This window comes from Dreissena polymorpha, chromosome 3, assembly GCF_020536995.1.
Source record: "Dreissena polymorpha isolate Duluth1 chromosome 3, UMN_Dpol_1.0, whole genome shotgun sequence".
In the NCBI taxonomy this organism is placed as follows: Eukaryota; Metazoa; Mollusca; class Bivalvia; order Myida; family Dreissenidae; genus Dreissena; species Dreissena polymorpha.
The window spans coordinates 113,345,678-113,366,286 of record NC_068357.1 but is presented as its reverse complement, the minus strand read 5'-3'; the positions used below and the strand labels follow the sequence as shown (position 1 = coordinate 113,366,286).

The 20,609-nt window shown below is 38.6% G+C and overlaps 1 protein-coding gene across 1 annotated transcript in view; it reads right to left on the bottom strand.

Annotated features, from left to right (window-relative positions):
* Positions 1-17,614, bottom strand: part of LOC127871080 (probable ATP-dependent RNA helicase DDX56) — a 47,996-nt gene extending 30,382 nt beyond the window's left edge. Inside the window, exons 1-5 of the mRNA XM_052413734.1 lie at positions 17,453-17,614; positions 11,818-11,979; positions 11,504-11,584; positions 11,252-11,325; positions 10,097-10,267 (exon numbers count right to left, since the gene is read on the bottom strand). Of these exons, the coding sequence (XP_052269694.1) occupies positions 10,097-10,267; positions 11,252-11,325; positions 11,504-11,584; positions 11,818-11,979; positions 17,453-17,521 (557 nt within the window). The 5' untranslated portion in view covers positions 17,522-17,614. The remainder of the gene's footprint in view (positions 1-10,096; positions 10,268-11,251; positions 11,326-11,503; positions 11,585-11,817; positions 11,980-17,452) is intronic.
* Positions 17,615-20,609: the final 2,995 nt, after the last annotated feature.

Below are 20,609 nucleotides of genomic sequence, written 5' to 3'. Positions count from 1 at the left end.
CTCGGACAGAGTAATATGTCTATGTCGTAAAGAAGACACTACCGTTAGTGAAACCACAACAAGCCCAAACGTATACAAATTGTATTGTTGGCACTTCAGAAAACGAAGATAAAAAGATGACAAGGTGGTCGGATTTCTCCAGTAAACAGCTTAGAGCACGTCAAAAAGTGCCCACAAAACAGACAGAGCTCTTAATTCATGCGGTCAGATCCTAAAAAGGAATGAATCCTTAGATAGGATAAGATTAACTTTCCTTAGTGGAGGTCTAACCCCGAGAAATAGAAGCCGCAGACACATCTCCCCCCCCCTTTTTTGGGGAAATGAAGAGTGTCTTTGAGAACCTCGAATGGACTTCTGACTAACACTGCTGAGATAGAACTTCAAAGCCCTGATTGCCCAAAGAAGTTTATCCTCATCTTCATGACTACCAGTTTAAGAAAACTTGGAAACTTGAAGGTAGAAGCCATATAGAGGACTTGATATTAAGCAAGGAATCCTGGCTGACACAACAAAGTGAAAACGACAATAGATCCAACTGGAATTGGTCGTATTCAACAGAAAAAGCATGAATTTCACTTCTCCGTATGGTAAAAGCCATAATAAGAAGGAAAACCGTCTTAAAATTATATTGGAACTGTTAATAAGCCTGATGAAAAAAGGTTCATAGGGAGCTCATTAAGCATCCCAACATGTTACACAAGTCAAAACCGCTTAAGAAGGTAAAGGAACGAAAAACATAGTGTTGACGTTCCATAGTTTGGATCAGTTCCAAAATAGGTAAGACAGCACAGAGTTGCGATAACTTACACAAAACAAGGTATACGAAAGCATAATCTCTATCCTTTGATGAAGAAAAGAACACATTTCTTATCATCAAGAAAAAGATGAGAAAAACCTCTATGTATCTAGCAGAGTGATTAAGGTAATAACTATGCTCTCAATTACCCAGTAAAAAATGAATTTCCATAGAACCTTTATACAGTTCTGATGGAATTATCCTTGCACAAGTAACAAGGATTGAAACTCTAACAGAAAAACGTTCTTCTGTAGAGATAACTAAAAGTTATTAATGGCCAGACATGAAGTGGCACATGTTTGGATCAGTAAAAATATGTCTCAGTGAGATATGATATTTGACCTGTAAAGAAGTTTCCTGAAAATAATTGTACAGGAGACTTAAAAGGTCGTAGAACCATAATCCCATGGTTCATTAAGTATATTTCATGAAATTATGGCAAAAACTCACCAAGAAGGCAAGATATTCCAGTTTATGTCAATGGACGAATGTATAACAATCGCACACCCTGCTGGATCGATTTCTGTGAACTGCATTGTTGACGTTGTTCAGCATACCGGTATACACTGCGATATACGATCGCATAACGCTAATAACTAGTGTTTGATGATAAACAACATTCTTTGATATACTATGTACACCATGCAACTCGTCTGCAACTTCACTGCCGCGCATGCGCAATTACATTATTGAACCCAACGGAAAAATAATTCGAAAGAAAGAACTGCAGGACAAAACGTCCAACAGGGCGTTGAGACGAACTGGTATGAGAAAGACGATAGAGAAAATTTGTTGTTCTTGCAAAGAACGAATAAGTTCCTGATTTCCAGTTACAAGGAGTGATAATATGATCACCTCTGTGTCTGTAAGTAAACCACGACCGACGTGTGATAGTTGAAACCATCACAAAGGAATCGTGAAAATGTGTTGTAAATGAAAAACAGCTAAAAAGAATTTTTGCTTTTCAAGATTTAGATGTGCAGGTGATATTCGTTACGATACCACATAATTGAGAAAATCAAGATACGTTGTTCTATGTGATCGTCCATAACCGTATCTGCTCACATCTGTATAAGATGTAAGGAAGGTTGTGGTACAATAAACTATATTCTTGCCAAGATAATCTTCTAGTCTAGACACCACTGAATAGTGGTAAATAATGACAAAAAGATGGAAATCTGTGTCATTAAATAATCCCGAGATTAATACAATTATCTTAAAAATAAAGCTGAAACGGACGTAAGAAAAGACGTCTCAGCAGAAGGACCGGTGACCGGACCGGTAAATACCGACCGGTGACCGGAACCATTTGTCAAGGATGGGTGGGCAAAGAAACCACGGCAAGCCGAACTTTCCCACTCCAAACACACTTGAAAATTGGTAGAATAGGACAGTGTCACTTATAAGTTTATGACCTATCTACAGAATATAGCCTCTTCTTGAACCAATAACAGGCGCCTTTAAAATCCTGGATAATACAGGTCGCGAAGTCATCGATTTGCGAAGTACGGAAATATGATTGATAGTGGTACCTCCGGAATCGGAGGTGTGATGGCAGAAAAAGGTGAAAACCCTAGGGGTAACCTTAAGCGGGTCCACGCTTGCCGGTAGAATGCATGGAAGTCTTAAATTCTGACTTGATTAATCCATTTACTTCAAGACTTCTAACCAGGACGAATTCCGAAAGGAATACGACCAGTTATAGGAAGACGGCCTGTTATGGCCAGAAGTGTAATAGAAGAATAACTTTAAGATGAGGTCCCTCCAGATCCTAGGATCTAAGATCTGAGTTCAATAGGTCCTAAGCCATCTACAAGACTGTAGCCGCTATGCGGTCAATCTGATAGGCAATCCTATGTATCAGAACTCTTGTTGATTCCAGTAGCTTGAAAATATGCACTGCCGTAGGAGCAATAGAAAAGCAGAAGTCGATACAAATGTCGTCTTGCTAATCCTGCTAGCGTCATTAATGTGTCCCAACTGTTCCATGACACTGACTGCAAAGTCTGTAGCCGACAGGTAAAGGCGGTTAAAACAATTCATCCTTCGGGTCTCGAACATAAATTAATAGAGGTCAAATAGTAATGTTCGACCTCAATGCTAGTCTCCGAGCCCACTTCAGCCGATCTATCTGCAAGACCAGTAGTCTGCATGTAGCCGGTTGAGATAGAAGTACAAATAACAGATATAGCATGATTTGGTAACCGTCGCCAGTAGAACATCAGTATTGAAAAACACAAAAAGTCATGTAGATTGTTGAATCCATAAAATAGAGTATTCAATACAATCATAGCCAGGGGTATACAACTATGTAATGTAGACGATACCCGTGATACTAAAAATTGACCGATGAAAACACAGTGGAATACCGGTAATTGGTAAGTGGTGACCGAACCGGACCGGTCAATGACCGGTAACTGTAGCCCGGTGAACGGACCAGTCATAATATGACCGGTGACGTTACCAGTTAAAGACCGAAAAATGGTGGAATCCATATGGTCTGTAATCAATGTCAAGCACTGCTCGGAAAAGAAGATCATGCCAAAAAATCCAATCCGATGGCGATGAGACATCACTTATTCTGACCGGTGATCAGTGATCGGTGATATGACCGATGAATGGTGACCGATGTCCGGTGATCGGGACCGGTATAATATAACTGCGTCAGAATGGAAATATCTGGTGCAGAAGAATGACCATCCACGAAGTCATCTGATAATGTTAACCGGAAAACAACGGTAGATTATCAGTATTAATAGGCATAAGTGTCCTTGTAGTCGTAGTGGAGAAAAGAACAGCTTATCCCGAAGCCTGAATGTTAAACGAACTAGTGTTCGTATACAACTACGGCTCGGTGACTGCAACATGTGTGGATGCCATAAGAAGAACCATCACACGTGGAATGGAGACATGATATTCCTAAAGGAACAAGAGCACCGCCTTGCGGGTGCAGACCGCTCATCTATTTTCTTTTTAAAGGTAAAGGGACTCTCATTTTCAATCACAAAGGAGGGAGGAGTGGAGTGAAGAGGGGTGTATAGTGTGGGGTTGTCGACATTTATATACATTAAAAAAATCGGGGGGGAGAGGGGGGGGGGGGGGCGATGGGGGGGGGGGGGTTTGGGTGCGATGGTTGGACTGTATTTCAAACATAACCGTTTTAAAAAAAAATGGGGGTGGGGGGGTATAGTGTGAGGGTGTGGTGGTAATTTGTGAGATGATCTTAAAAAAAAAAAAAAAAAAAAAAAAAAAAAAATCAAAAAAAAAAATTGGGGGGGGGGGTGGGGTGGGGGGGTGTGGGGTGGGGGGGGGGGGTGGGGGTATAGTGTGAGGGTGTGGTGGTCATTTGTGAGATGATCTTAAAAAAAAAAAAAAAAAAAAAAAAATAGGGGGGGGGGGGAGGGGGGAGGGGGGGGAGGGCACGGGGGATGGTTTGGGTGGAGTCTATTGTGGTATGTCAGGTAAGAGTAGTTTCATCAAATCTAATCATAAATAAAGAAGTTATGGCAATTTTAGCAAAATTTAATAATTTGACCTTGAGAGTCAAGGTCATTCAAAGGTCAAAGTAAAATTCAAGTTGCCAGGTACAGTAACCTCATGATAGCATGTATGTATTTGAAGTTTGAAAGCAATAGCCTTGATACTTAAGAAGTAAAGTGGATCGAAACACAAAATTTAACCATATATTAAAAGTTACTAAGTCAAAAAAGGGCCATAATTCCGTAACAATGACAACCAGAGTTATGCAACTTGTCCTTTTACTGTACCCTTATGATAGTTTGTGAGTGTTCCAAGTATGAAAGCAATATCTATAATACTTTAGGGGTAAAGTGGACCAAAACATAAATCTTAACCAAATTTTCAATTTTCTAAGTATAAAGGGCCCATAATTCCGTCCAAATGCCAGTCAGAGTTACATAACTTTGCCTGCACGGTCCCCTTATGATAGTTCATAAATCTTGCAAGTATGAAAGCAATAGCTTTGATACTGTAGGAATAAAGTGGACCTAAACACAAAACTTAATCAAATTTTCAATTTTCTAAGTATAAAAAGGGCACATAATTCTGTCAAAATGCCAGTCAGAGTTACATTACTTTGCCTGCACAGTCCCCTTATGATAGTTAGTAAGTGTTGCAAGTATGAAAGCAATAGCTTTGATGCTTAAGGAATAAAATGGACCTAAACACAAAACTTAACCAAAATTGTCAATTTTCTAAGTATAAAAAGGGCACATAATTCTGTCAAAATGCATGCCAGAGTTATCTAACTTTGCCTGCCCAGTCCCCTCATGATAGTAAGTAAGTGTACCAAGTTTGAATGCAATAGCATTGATACTTACTGAGAAAAGTGGAACTAAACGCAAAACTTAACCAAAATTTTCAATTTTTTAAGTATAAAAAGGGCACATAATTCTGTCAAAATGCACGCCAGAGTTATCTAACTTTGCCTGCCCAGTCCCCTCATGATAGTAAGTAAGTGTACCAAGTTTGAATGCAATAGCATTGATACTTTCTGAGAAAAGTGGACCTAAACGCAAAACTTAACCGGACGCCGACGCCAACGCCAACGCCAACGCCAACGCCAACGCCAACGCCGACGCCAAGGTGATGACAATAGCTCATAATTTTTTTTCAAAAAATAGATGAGCTAATAAAATGGAGAACGTTGATATGACCAGTAGGTTCATTAACGCCTACGTGAGAAGTGGCGACATCCATATAACTTCGATGCCGAAATATTGTTCGGCTACGCTGGAAATATTGTCTTCTACAATATTGTCTCCGTGAGCATTGACATGATCGCTTACGAGCGTATCAACGGCGAGAACTGCTCAATGAAGGAGAGGTATGTTCGATAACTATCCAGTGGTGCTCAATGCAGTCCGCTGATGTCTACGTGAAGGTTGACGACGTCCTCGTTTCCTGCGATGTCGAGATCTGGATCGGCCGAGATGTGGATCGGCTGCGATGAGACCGAGATCTTCTAGAATAACGCCTCTGTGAGTGACGACGTGATCGCTTACGAGAGCCGCGACGATGAGAACTGCTCGACGAAGAAGAGCGTGTCCGATGTCTAATCCTTGATGTAGACGATGTATTCAACGAAGAATAGGAGAATAATTCAATGAAGAAGACCGAGTTCTTCTTCTTGACCGGTGACTGGTGTTATCGGTGGCAGGCCTAACTGATGACTGTTGACCGGTGACCGGAGCGGTGATCAATGACCGGACCGGTGACCGGACCGTTGACATGACCGGACCGGTGACATGACCGGACCGGTGACATGACCGGTGACATGACCGGTGATCAATAACCGGACCGGTGACCGGACCGGTGACATTACCAGTGACCGGACCAGTGACATGACCGGTGACATGACCGGTGACCGGACCGGTGATCAATGACCGGACCGGTGACCGGACCGGACCGGTGACATGACCGGTGACATGACCGATGACCGGACCGGACCGGTGATCAATGACCGGACCGGTGACCGGACCGGCCGGTCAGACGTCGATCAATGGTCCGTGATCAACGTCCCTGGTGACGTACCGGTCATATCATGACCAGTGTTGTCACCGGATAATGACCGTATGGCGGATGCCAAATGGTCCGGCATTGGTCGATGTCCTTGACCAATGCCATCGGGCAAAGACCAGCTGACGGGTGTCGCCATATGGTCTGATGTTGACCGACTGTCTAAGAGACTTAGCATAGTACGGTCGCGATCGTGCCCGATACCCGGTGACTGATACTGCAACTATCATCCATGATCTGCGAAGTCACCGGGTATTTATCCACTCTTGTTTCTGCGACCATCATGTAGTCGAATATATGAAAAACAAGAGCAAAGCATATTCAACCATAAACTGGTCACAGACCAGATTATCATACGGCACATAAAATCATTATTTGACCATAATGAAAATTATAATAATACTGCCGTAGATCATAAGTTAAACAAAAGTTTAATTCAAAACAGATGAAAAATAAAATGACGATCAATTAGATTGTCATACAGAACGTTAAAATCATTATTGCACACAATGGCAAATGATAAACAATCTGTCAATAGAAGAACACGCTTTGCACGATCTCGTAACACATTAGAAGAACATGCTTTGCACGTTCTAGCAATGTATTAGAAGAGCACGTTTTGCACGTGGTCGTTCGCGCCTGAAAACACCCAGCATGGTAGAAATAAACCATTGTTCGATAAAAACAAGCATGGCTTACCTTTTACAAATGAAACAAAATCCATTAAATCCACACAAATTAATCCGAATGAGAAATAAAAAGATAAATAACACAATTTATCTATTCAAAACCCCAATCAACCAAGTGAAAAACAATATTCTAATTCAGAGCCGTAAAAGACACGTATACACCTGGTTGATCCGGAAAGAATATTGAGGGTTGGTTACCGATTTTTGGCTAGGTTGCATTGCACTATGTTTAACCTGGCCTGTATTACGGTATTGAGGTGGCGGATTCCCAGTTAAAATTCCGGATGAGTTATTTCCCCTTGGAAAGTATAAGCATACGATAACAGGTCAGTATTTATGACATAAAAACACACTGATATAAGTAGCATTCGGGAAAAAACAGGCTTAATGCGTGTGTGTAAAGTTTGCGCAGGCTAATTAGGGATGACACTTTCAGCTTATATAAAAAATGTTTAAAGGAACAAAACAAATCAGTTGAGGCAGAAAGTGTGGTCCCTGAATAACCAGCGCAGACTGCACAGGCAAATCTGGGACAATACTTGATTCACGATCATCAAGTGTTTGTTTTTCCCAGATTGCAACTCATATCATATTTTCAATTGCCGAATTTAATCAAATTAACTCTTTACCAATGGAACCACTAAGATACTCTTAATGACCTTTTTAAAAAGATAAAGTTTTAAATGTTTAATTTCCAAACCTAAGATTCTGATGAGCATCAAACAGCTTAAAACTTTAACAGCCTGCAAGTAAGTCGCAGGCTGTTTCAATTGAATGCTGCTAGCATATAGCCATTTTCATTTTGCATCAGAGCAGAAAAGGGTAAAAGTATATGCATACAGCTTAAGGCACATATATGTACGATGCCAAACATGAGAATGTAAGAATGGTGGCTTACATGTTATTATTCGTGAGGGAAATATGAACCATATTTGAAATATAAAAAGACTCGGGAACAACTAAGTTAAGTGTTGTTTCATGCATGATAAACAAGTTCACATGTACAACTTAACATCATAGAGAATAATGCATGAGGAAAATATACACAAAAGTGAACTTTTAGCTGCAACTAAAGGAGTGAAACCTTACTATTCAAATTGGTTCTTTATTTATTTCAAGGAATCAAGTTTGATTGTTTTTTGTTATATAATCAATGTGTAGTTTGTCATAAAGATGGCAATTGTGAATCCAGTAAAATACACCATCTTCTTTCTTGTGAAACAAGAGGGCCTGAAAGGCCTTAAGTCGCTCACCTTAGAAACAAGATATAATTGGGACAAATCTTCTGACCAAGATTTATGAAGATCGAAAAATAAATGTGGCCTCTAGAGTGTTAACAAGGTTTTACTATAGCCATATAAGGAAAAATGCCCTGCCCCCTGGCAGCCATGTTTTTCAACCAACCGGCATCATTTTTAAATTCGTCCAAGAGGATTGTCAGAATGAATCTTCTGACCAAGTTTCATGAAGATCGGACAGTAAATGTGGCCTCTAAAGTGTTAACAAGATTTTACTATAGCCATATAAGGAAAAATGCCCCGCCCCTTGGCAGCCATGTTTTTCAAGCAAAAATTATTATTTTCGAACTCATCCAAGATATCATTGGGACCAATCTTCTGACCAAATTTCATGAAGATCAATAAATGTGGCCTCTTGAGTGTTAACAAGGTTTAACTAAAGCCAAATATAGCCATATAAGGAAAAATGCCCCGCCCCTGGTGGCCATGTTTTTAAAGCAACTAAAACCATTTTCGAAATCATCCAAGACATCATTAAGACAAATCTTCTGACCAAGTTTCATGATGATCGGAAAATAAATGTGGCCTCTAGAGTGTTAACAAGGTTTTACTATAGCCATATACACATGTAAGGAAAAATGCCCCGCCCCCGTGGTGGCCATGTTTTTCAACCAACCGACATCATATTCGAATTCATCCAAGATATTATTGGGATTAATCTTTTGACCAAGTTTCATGAAGATTGGACAATTAATGTGGCCTCTAGAGTATTAACAAGATTTTACTATAGCCATACATAGCCATATAAGGAAAAATGCCCCGCCCCTTGGCAGCCATGTTTTTCAAGCAAAGATTACCATTTTTGAACTCATCCAAGATATCATTAAGACAAATCTTCTGAGCAAGTTTCATGAAGATCGGAACATAAATATGGCCTCTAGCGTGTTAACAAGGTTTTACTATAGCCATATAAGGAAATATGCCCCGCCCCCTGGCGGCCATGTTTTTCAACCAACTGGCATCGTTTTTGAGCTCGTTCAAGATATTATTGGGATGAATCTTCTGACCAAGTTTCATGAAGATCAGACAATAAATGTGGCCTCTAGAGTGTTAACAAGGTTTTACTATAGCCATATATATAGCCATATAAGGAAAAATGCCCCGCCCCTTTGCAGCCATGTTTTTCAAGCAAACATAACCATTTTCGAACTCAATCGTCATATCCAGAAAACACATGTTCTGACCAAATTTCATGAAGATTGGACCAAAAATGTGACTTCTAGAATGTTCACATGTTTTCACTATATACATAAAGAGAAAACTGCCCCGCCCCCTGGCGGCCATGTTTTTTCACCGATCTGGACCATTTTGGAACTCGTTCGAGATATCAATGATACCAATGTTTTTACCAAGTTTCATGATGATTGGGCAAAAATTGTGACTTCTAGAGTGTTCACAAGGTTTCTCTATAGCCATATAAGGAATACTGCCCCGCCCCCTGGCGGCCATGTTTTTCAACGGACCGGATCCATTTTTGAACTCAACCAACATATCATTTAGACAAACATTTTGACAAAGTTACATGAAGATTGGGCATCAAATGTGACTTCTACAGTGTTCACAAGGTTTATCTTTTTTTTTACCTAGTTTTTGACCCAGCATGACCCAGTTTCGAATTCAGTCGAGGTATCAATGTTCACAAGGCAAAATGTTGACGCCGCACGACGGACGACGGACAAAAGGCGATCACAAAAGCTCACCATGAGAACCTTGTGCTCAGGTGCGCTAATAATTGGGGGGAAATAATGAACTACACCACCTAAACTCTCACTCACCCAAGTATTGCTTTCACGTTGTCTTCGTATCCAAATGAGAACATGAGATCAGCTTCATCAATGACTATCATCTCTAGGGACTCACGGATATTCAGGTTCCCTGCCTGTAGGTGGGCAAGCACTCGGCTCGGTGTGCCGACAACAATGTCTGGCTTTTCAGATAGCATCGGTCTGAAATGTAGTGTGAATGTCTGATGTGCATAAAATGTCCTCCCAAGTTAATAATCAGGGATGACACTTAACCCCTACACACAACTCGGCGTGCCCATAACTATGCCTGAACATTTGTCTGATATATGGTGTAGAAAGTCTGATGAGCACCTCACTCTGGAAAAACAAGGTTAAATACATGTTTGCAAAGTGTCATCCCAGATAAGCCAGTTAAGTCCACACAGGCTTATCAGGGACAGCACTTTACGTCATAACTGGATTGTGCATTTAAAAAGACTTCCTTTTCAAAAAAAGTCCATAACATCGGAAGTATGGTACTTGCTTAGCCTATGCAGATTTAACAAGCTATGCTGGGACAGATGTACACATGCATTTAACCCCATTTTCCCTGAGCAAGACACAAATGTTGGGTTGTTTAGTTTAAACAACTTTGTTTAAGATAAAGTGTACCCAAAGACCAAGGGATATTACAATTAGATAATCTAGATTCCTTTTCCTGGGTAGAGACCGTACTTGGTGCCTTAAGAGAAGATCATGAGAGGGCTCTAACAGTGGTTATCAAACGTACGACCTCTGAATCGCTAGACAGGTACTATAACCTCTATGCAACAGAGACATTCAACATTATGTTCTTTTCTTTGTGATTACAACTTATATTGCTCTCAGTCTTCTTTTCCCAGAACATTAATTTGAATTGTCAATGTGTAGAAAACTAGTAATTATCGAAAGGTGTGCACCCAATTGACATGATATGTTGTTAAGTACTGTTTCTTTTACGTTTAAGATGCCAACTTTTCTTTTTATGCAGTTTTCTGAGCTACACAAATTGTATATGACAATCAATAGTCAATGCTTCCCTTGAAGATTTAACGACAATTTCCATGTGCAGTTAGCTTTTCTAGCATAAAAAAGGATTTGTATTAAATGCATTTGAAGTTGAATAATAACATTTATATAATTATTATTAACTTGAATCACAAATACCTTTGTGTTGGTAGAGGCACTTGAGGAGAGACATCAACACACTTCACTTCACGGGAACAGCAGGACGTTAGTTCCTGTTTATTAGTTCAAATCAATCTTTCATATTCAATGTTGGATAGAATAAAAATATTTATTTTTTTCATGAATATCAGCTTAGCGATTAAATAAATACTACCAGAAATGAGTTTATTTCCTTACTGGATAAATAATTATGTACCACAATAGCCCATTTTTGTGACTGACAAATATTACCAATATATTCTTGTATGCCTGGCTGCACAATTCTTTAGTAGGGGTCAGAATAAGTGCTTTCACACATTGCTCAATTGCAGTCTGAAACAAAAATGTCACTATATAACGGTAGATTAATAATGTCTATGTACATAATTGTCATATCACATTTTACCAAGAAAGCAAGCTAAGAAAAAATGTAACTCAACTTGTTAGAAGTAATTTGTATAAAAACAATTATAAAATTATTACAAGTTTACTGCAGAAGTCATTTAAACAACCACCTATAGATATTAATGGCAGTGCTATTAAGTTTTATGGCATAAGTTGCTCACCTGTTTGGATGTCAATACTTTCTGAATTATTGGCACTGAGAATGCACCAGTCTTTCCAGACCCTGTTCTAGCTTGTGCCAAAATGTCTTTGCCTTCTAATGCGAGAGGTATGGCCCTCTCCTGTATGGGTGTAGGTGATGACCAACCAAGTTTTGATATTGCCTGAAATTTGAATTCACAACTGATTTGTGCAACTTCAGATCTTTAACTTAAATACAGCATACCATGTCACACTATTTAAAAAAAGTAACATACTTTTGGAAGCAAACTGACCAACTAAGTTTTGATATATGCTGAAATTCAGATTCTCAACTGATAAGTACAACTTTTTCTAATTCCCAAAGCAAAACAATACTTGTGGTAACAACATCTAGAAGAGTCAAACATTACACTTAATGTAAATGTCTTGGTACATTTAGGCAATATAAGTGATAACATTGCATGTATTCAAAAACATAAAATAATAGCTTTAGAAAAAATTCTATATTAAAAACATATGCAAGAATTTTATATTCACACACTTGAACTTAAAATAAAAATGTGTATTGTATGACACTATGTGTGACCACATCGTGATGATAACACACATAAACATACATTTTGTTACTTAATTTAGGTAGCACACATATTTATAAGGCAGTGGCTAGTCGTACGGCCCCGTACGGCTAGACACGAGGCTAGCCGTACGGCTCTGTACGTATAACATTTCCTATGGAGATTGTCTAGCCGTACGGCTTATAAAGTATAGAATTGTCATTCAGCGCTTTTAATCAGTAATAAGTTTGTTTAAGCTCATAAAAGTTAATGAATTCTTCATCTGTTACAGCTTCCTTTCATGTAATACGGTTGCTTATTTGATTCTTTAATTTGTCGACGTTCCTAAGTAATGTGTGAAAAACAGTTTTAATGAGTTGCGGCATCGATATTGTGAAATTCAATGACGGCAGCCGTCAAAGGTAGTTCTCAGAAATTGAGTTACACAAATAATTTAATTCGGTTTCTAATTTGATTCTTTATTTAGTCGACGTTCCTATGTAAGGCGTGAAAACATTTTTTTAATTAGTTGCTGCATTGATATTATGAAATTCAATGACGGCAGCCGTCAAAGGTAGTTCTCAGAAATTGAGTTACACAAATAATTTAATTATCCTTTAGACAATTGATAAATAGATGGTTTCATACAAACAATATATCAGTTGACTGAAAATTATCATTGTCTCCTTCGGTTTGAGCGAACCGTGTCATATTAATGAATATATCGATGGATTTAATGAAGTTTGTGTATGGTGTGATTTCTAGTGCATCGCGCATGACGGTTCTTTAAAGTGACATGATTTAAGATTTAAGCAACTTAATTTGTCATACATGCGAACAACAAAGACACGGATAAGCCCGTGTATTCACACTGTCTAATCAGCGTCTTTGTTGCCGCTACATCATTACTAGAAATTACACATCAAAAAGCATGCAATCATTGTCGTTCCGATGATTTATTTGTTTGCATAGTCGAAATTACATGTCGAGAAATTCTGCCTCATATTGTGAAAATAGGGTATATAACTTCGTGTTGTATATGCTTTTGTCAAGTGCTTTTAGTGTTATCTGAAAGCAATAAAATCATATTTAATTATTTTCATTCCAGGGCTTTCCTTAGACCTCAAATCTCAAGAGTCAAGGACTCTTGGGGCCATATTTTCAAGAGTCAAAATCAAATTTCTGCGAGTCCTAATGATAACGCAGGAGAGTCAATGATTTTTTGCAATTTTAGCAAATTACTGAGATATAATATATAACAAGGGACAAAATTGTCACAAAAACAGGTTTTCATTGTGAAAAAAAAATCTGATAAAGGGAGAAAACTCAAACTGAACTTTTAAAATGACCAAAAAAAATTAACCCCCTTTGTAAGTTTTTTTTTTTTTTAATCTATTTTTAGTCGTGGCGACCTTGACATTGGAGATATTGACGTGATTCTTTCGTGGGACACACCGTCCCATGATGGTGAACAAATGTGCCAAATGATTTTAAAATCTCACAATGAATGACATAGTTATGGCCAGGACAAGCTCATTTATGGCCATTTTTGACCTTTGAACTCAAAGTGTGACCTTGACCTTGGAGATATCGACGTAATTATTTCGCGCGACACACCGTCCAATGATGGTGAACAAATGTGCCAAATGATTTTAAAATCTGACGATGAACGACATAGTTATGGCTCGGACAAGCTCATTTATGGCCATTTTTGACCTTTGAACTCAAAGTGTGACCTTGACCTTGGAGATATCGACGTAATTATTTCGCGCGACACACCGTCCAATGATGGTGAACAAATGTGCCAAATGATTTTAAAATCTGACAATGAACGACATAGTTATGGCCCGGACAAGCTTATTCCGCCAGCCCGCCAGCCAGCCAGCCCGCCCGCATTCGCCAATCTAATAACCAGTTTTTTCCTTCGGAAAACCTGGTTAAAAAGCAACAAATAAAAAAATACATGTATGTTAACATTTATTTCTTACATTTTACTGTCACTACAACACTTTGCATTTAAACACAATATTTCAATGATTAATAAATACTAAACATGTTTTCTAATACAACATTAACTTCATGTATACAGCAGAGTAATATGCCATATGTTCTTCTTTCGCACGTTTGGGGGTGTTAGGAGCACTGTCATTTAGATCTAAAGTACGCTTTGTCGTTGGCGTCTTACACACACTTTCAGAGTTACTACCGATTCCGAATTCGAAAAGGTTTCTCTGTGACATTTTCCGAATGCACAAGCACAATTACACTTTGCACAATTACACTTTATCCAATAACTTTGTTTGACCGTCGTTTCGCGTGGCTATTAAATTAAGAATGAAATACAAAATGTGAAAAAAAACAACATTTCCGCTGGCTATCACAAAAAAAAACAAGGGACAAAATTGTCACAAAACCAGGTTTTCATTGTGAAAAAAAATCTGATAAAGGGAGAAAACTCAAACTGAACTTTTAAATGAACAAACAAAATTAACCCCCTTTGTAAGTTTTTTTTTTTTTAAATCTATTTTTAGTCGTGGCGACCTTGACATTGGAGATATTGACGTGATTCTTTCGTGCGACACACCGTCCCATGATGGTGAACAAATGTGCCAAATGATTTTAAAATCTCACAATGAATGACATAGTTATGGCCAGGACAAGCTCATTGATGGCTATTTTGGACCTTTGAACTCAAAGTGTGACCTTGACCTTGGAGATATCGACGTAATTATTTCGCGCGACACACCGTCCAATGATGGTGAACAAATGTGCCAAATGATTTTAAAATCTGACAATGAACGACATAGTTATGGCCCGGACAAGCTTGTTCCGCCAGCCCGCCAGCCCGCCAGCCAGCCAGCCAGCCCGCCAGCCAGCCAGCCAGCCAGCCCGCCCGCATTCGCCAATCTAATAACCAGTTTTTTCCTTCGGAAAACCTGGTTAAAAACCATACGGGTGGTACCTTAACACAAAAGCCTATATAAATCGGTAAACTATAAAAGGAAATTATTTCTACTCGCCGATAAAGGTGCCTCCGTATTTAATCCCATCAAAAATTCCGACGCCCTTTAATTATTTCATGTGCCATCTTCACTGAAGACGTGCGACAAACACGCCGTTTTCTATGCCTTCTCAAATGGTCAATAATAACGCCTACATGTATTTTGTAATCAATTAGCTCATGCAAAAATTGTCACTTTGCCACAAGGCCAGTTGTATCGGTTCTATAGTTATTTTTAGCAACTTTGATGCAAAGCGTGTAATTTGACGTTGTAGACAGTACATATGCCAGCATAACTTTCGCGCGTCTTTGAACTGAGCAATCATGAAGTGAAACAGTTATGGGTGCATTCAGCTTTGGAAACACATTCTGCCATACTCTGGAAATATCTCAAAATATGCTTTACGGTGTTATGTGGATATGGATGTAATTATTTTATATTGAATATTATTAAAACTGACGCGGATGAGTCCATTCTGTTTTGGTGGGTTTATAGTTCTTCTTAAATGCTCTGAGCTTTTATGAGTACATACGTACAGCTCAGAGGGTCAATAGCTGGGAGTTGGATTATTGCAACTAGGTGGGTTTAATACACGTCTTTTCCGCAAACAGCTGATAACAAACGCTATGATAAATAATGGAAAGTTAATACACGCGTCATCGAACCAGCAGTGTTTTAATTGGTCAATACTAGATTTCTTAATTAACCAAACTCCGCCTACTGTGGTTGGACTTGTGCTTCGATGATTGGAAACGGGCGTTAACGATTAGCGTGTACTAAATGAGATACTCCGCCCCGAACCAATTATCGCTTAGTCTTAACAACTTTTGATCTCGTTGACGCAAGTCGGTATATTCCCCCGGGTCAAATGTGACGCATGACGTAATTTTCTCAAGAGTCAAAAAGGGGTCTTCTGTAATTTTCAAGGGTCAAAACCCGGGAGCTCGGGTCAAAGGAAAGCCCTGCATTCTATAATACTTTTTTTTAAATTTCTGTCAATTTACGTTTCCCATTCTCTTTTATCGTTTTATCCTTTTTACATAAAGTTTCCTTTCATTTCTTTTGTTATACACTTTTCTCATTGTGATGTCGCAATTTTCATTTACTTAGTTAAGATTATTTACTATATAATTATTTTATACATTTGATATTTGCATGTACAATGCGTATTTATATACTCCATAGCTGTGATTTCTTTTGATTGCTGTAATTGTTGTTTGGCACAATAAATTTACATTTTCTTATCTCCCTTGTTTACACCATTTATATACTATGCACGAATCAGATTTTCAACCACGACAAAACATAAACCAGACTGTAAATTCTGTGACGACGACTACAGGAGCTAGTCTAAAAGCTAGAAATTTTGGAATCTGCACGTAGATCAATAATTAATCAATATATATTTATGTGTCATAACAGCAGTTCGGCTAGACAATCTCCATAGGAAAGGTTATATGTACAGAGCCGTACGGCTAGCCTTGTGTCTAGCCGTACGGGACAGTATGGCTAACCTCTTGTCTAGCAGTACGGGGCCTTACGACTAGCCACTGCCTTTTTATAAATGATAAAAGTAAAATGACCACTCACAAAACACAAATGGTTATGGAAGTAGGGATTGAAACCATGTCAACTAGAAGAGAAGACAGTCTACTAACTCCTTGCTAAGCAGATGGCTGGGCACCTAAAAGTGTGTATTTTAATGTTTTTAGGTACTTCTGTGCTTGATGCTGCATTACATGTTGACACAGAGTGTGTTTAAACACTCTGACCAAAATTATCTTACAAGACTCATGAATGTTGGGTTGAATTTTGATTTAATATCCAGATATTTAATTGTTAGTGGAAGATTTCAATTTTAGTGAGGTCTTACATTGTGTGGGGATGCCAGAGTACCTGAAAGAAACCCAACATGTCATGTATAATGACCACAAGCCAAGCCCACAATGGCCCGGGAACATGGATTGAAGCGCGAGAGAGGCGCGTGTACCAATCACTGCGCCAACAGGACTGCCAGCACCAACATTTATTTTTGTCGCGAAATTATAGTGCAAACTTAAATAAATCATAAAAACTTATCATATTAAAATCGCAAATACCTTAAGCAAGCGATCATCAAGACCCATTTCATGAAACTCAACTTGTTTAGTGTCATCATCGTCTTCCATTTAAAAATAAATCGATGAACTATACAAAAATCTTGTAATCCTCGTTGTTTTGACCGGAAGAGAATATATTTTTGTAAACAAACCGGTCGTCTTTCAATCCGGCAAACTATTTATCGATATTCTTCTTCTTCTTCTTTTAGTACAGCACTCCTTCTAAATAAAGGATTTTGTGCCGGCGCCTATTAGTTAAGGGGTGAAAACTGTACAAAGGTGATCAGTTGGGTGTTAGTTTAAAATTATTTACAAGGTAAGTGTTTACAGGCGGATGAGGGGGACAATTGCGGCCACATGAGTAAGGGTTTTGAATACTTCTACTGTGGCTGCCTCATGTATGTGGGGGGGGGAGGGGGGGGGGGGGGGGTAGTAATTTCCATAGCATTACTGATCTTGGGTATAATGAGAATTTATGAGTCTTTTGAAGTTTGTATGTGTGCAAAACAATGGTAACTGCCGAGTCTGGATCGGCGGTCGACAGGAACAAGGAGATTATCTGGAGGAGTGATGGCAACTATGTGGTGGATAATTTTATATAACATGATAAGACGAAATTTTGTTCTGCGTGTTTCAAGAGTGGACCTATTAAGGGTGTCATCATATTAGTTACTTAGCTGGTGTTGTGATATCTGTTTGTTACGAATCTGGCCGCACGCCTTGCCTTTGTACTTTTTCAGTTGATTTATTTGAGCTTTTTATGTGGGTCCCAGACACTGGAGGAATATTCTAGTTTAAGTCTAACTATTCTTTTGTAAGCATGATTTTTATCTTTTGATGAACTAATTTTAAGGTTACGACAAAGAAATACTAATGCCTGGTTTGCATTGTTAGTCATTGAGTTATTATGTTTATCCCATTGGAGGTTACTTTGGAGTGTGAGACCTAGATATTTTGCATGATTTTTCTTTTCTAGGATGTGATAATGTAATTTATATGAGAAGGTTATGGGGTTTCTTTTTGTGTTATGCTGAGAATTTTGCATTTTTATGTCCCCCACTATAGTAGTTGGGGACATATTGTTTTTGCCCTGTCTGTTGGTTGGTCTGTTGGTTGGTTGGTCTGTTGGTTGGTTTGCGCCAACTTTAACATTTGCAATAACTTTTGCAATATTGAAGATAGCAACTTGATATTTGGCATGCACATGTATGTCACGGAGCTGCACATTTTTAGTGGTGAAAGGTCAAGGTCAAGGTCATCCTTCAAGGTCAAAGGTCAAATATGTGGGTCAAAATTGCTCATTTAATGTACACTTTTGCAGTATTTCAATATTCAAGATAGCAACTTGATATTTGGCATGCATGTGTATCTCATGGAGCTGCACATTTTGAGTGGTGAAAGGTCAAGGTCAAGGTCATCCTTCAAGGTCAGAGGTCAAAATTATGTGGACAAAATCGCTCATTTTATGAGTACTTTTGCAATATTGAAGATAGCAACTTGATATTTGGCATGCATGTGTATCTCAAGGAGCTGCACATTTTGAGTGGTGAAAGGTCAAGGTCATCCTTCAAGGTCAGAGGTCAAATATATGTGGCCCAAATCGCTTATTTTATGAATACTTTTGCAATATTGAAGATAGCAACTTGATATTTGGCATGCATGTGTATCTCATTGAGCTGCACATTTTGAGTGGTGAAAGGTCAAGGTCAAGGTCATCCTTCAAGGTCAAATAAATGGGTCAAAATTGCTCATGTAATGTCACTTCTGCAATATTGAAGCTAGCAATTTTATATTTGAAATGCATGTGTATCTCATGGAGCTGCACATTTTGAGTGGTGAAGGGTCAAGGTCAAGGTGATCATTCAAGGTCAAACGTCATATAGGGGGACATTGTGTTTCACAAACACATCTAGTTCATAGTGAAATTTCATCAACCAGTCCTGCGCCCATCGACAAGCAGCTTCAATATCTAGTTGGTGGTTCTGGGCGTCGGTGTGTGTGTGTGTGTGTGTGTGTGTGTGTGCGTGCGTGCGTGCGTGAGTGCGTGTGTGTGTGTGTGTGTGTGTGTGTGTGTGTGTGTGTGTGTGTGTGTGTGTGTGTGTGTGAGTTTGTAAAACCTACCAACCGGGGAAAATCGTATGAATACACACCAACAAACCGGGGAACACCTACCAACCGGGGAATTCCCCGGTTGGTTTTAGGCGAAAATCTCTGATCTACGTGTATGAAATACCAAACTGTCAATTTAAATTAGAAATCCAACGCCTTCCCCGATTAGCGGGTTTGTGGCATGCACAAAATGTACACAAATCTTGACCATATTACAAACGAGTGTGTATCCAGGCTTATAACAGTTCCCCGGTTGCGCTGTTTAAAAATCATACACTCGGTATTTACAGAGACGTAGATAATCTACGTCTCTGGTATTTATATCATTTAGTGAAAGTAAGTTGGAAAAATGGAGTTTCGACCGAACAAACGCATTAAACTAAGGTAAGTTTTTTAATTATGTTTAAAATTTTTAATTACTATTAAAAAGCGCTTTTATGTAAACGTTAAAGTAATACTGGAAGACGAATTCTAAAGATCGATTTATATAAATATCATTTGATTACAAAGCTTGTTTTACGGTACATATTTCACGAATATATTTTATAAATATACGTTAAACAAAGTAGAGCTCTAGGCAGTTTTTAGCTCAACTATATATATATATATATATATATATATATATATAGTGGAGCTATCCTACTCACCCCGGCGTCGGCGTTAGCGTGAGCGTTAGCGTGAGCGTGAGTGTTGGAATGTTAAAGTTTGCGTACCACCTCAAATAATGTCTATGTCCCTTTACATATTGCTTTTATATTTTAAATACTTCTTTACGAACATGACCCCAATCTATAAACAAGAGCAGACAACTGTAACAAGCATCTGGTAAGAATTATGCATATTATTGATAAATCTTTGTTAAAGTTTACGTACCACTTCAAATATTTTCTATGTCCCTTGACATATTGCTTTTATATTTTGCATACTTCTTAACTAACATGACCCCAATCTATAAACAAGAGCAGACAACTGTAACAAGCATTTTGTAAGAATTATGGCCCCTTTTTTCCACTTAAAATATGCATTTTATTGATAAATCTTTGTTAAA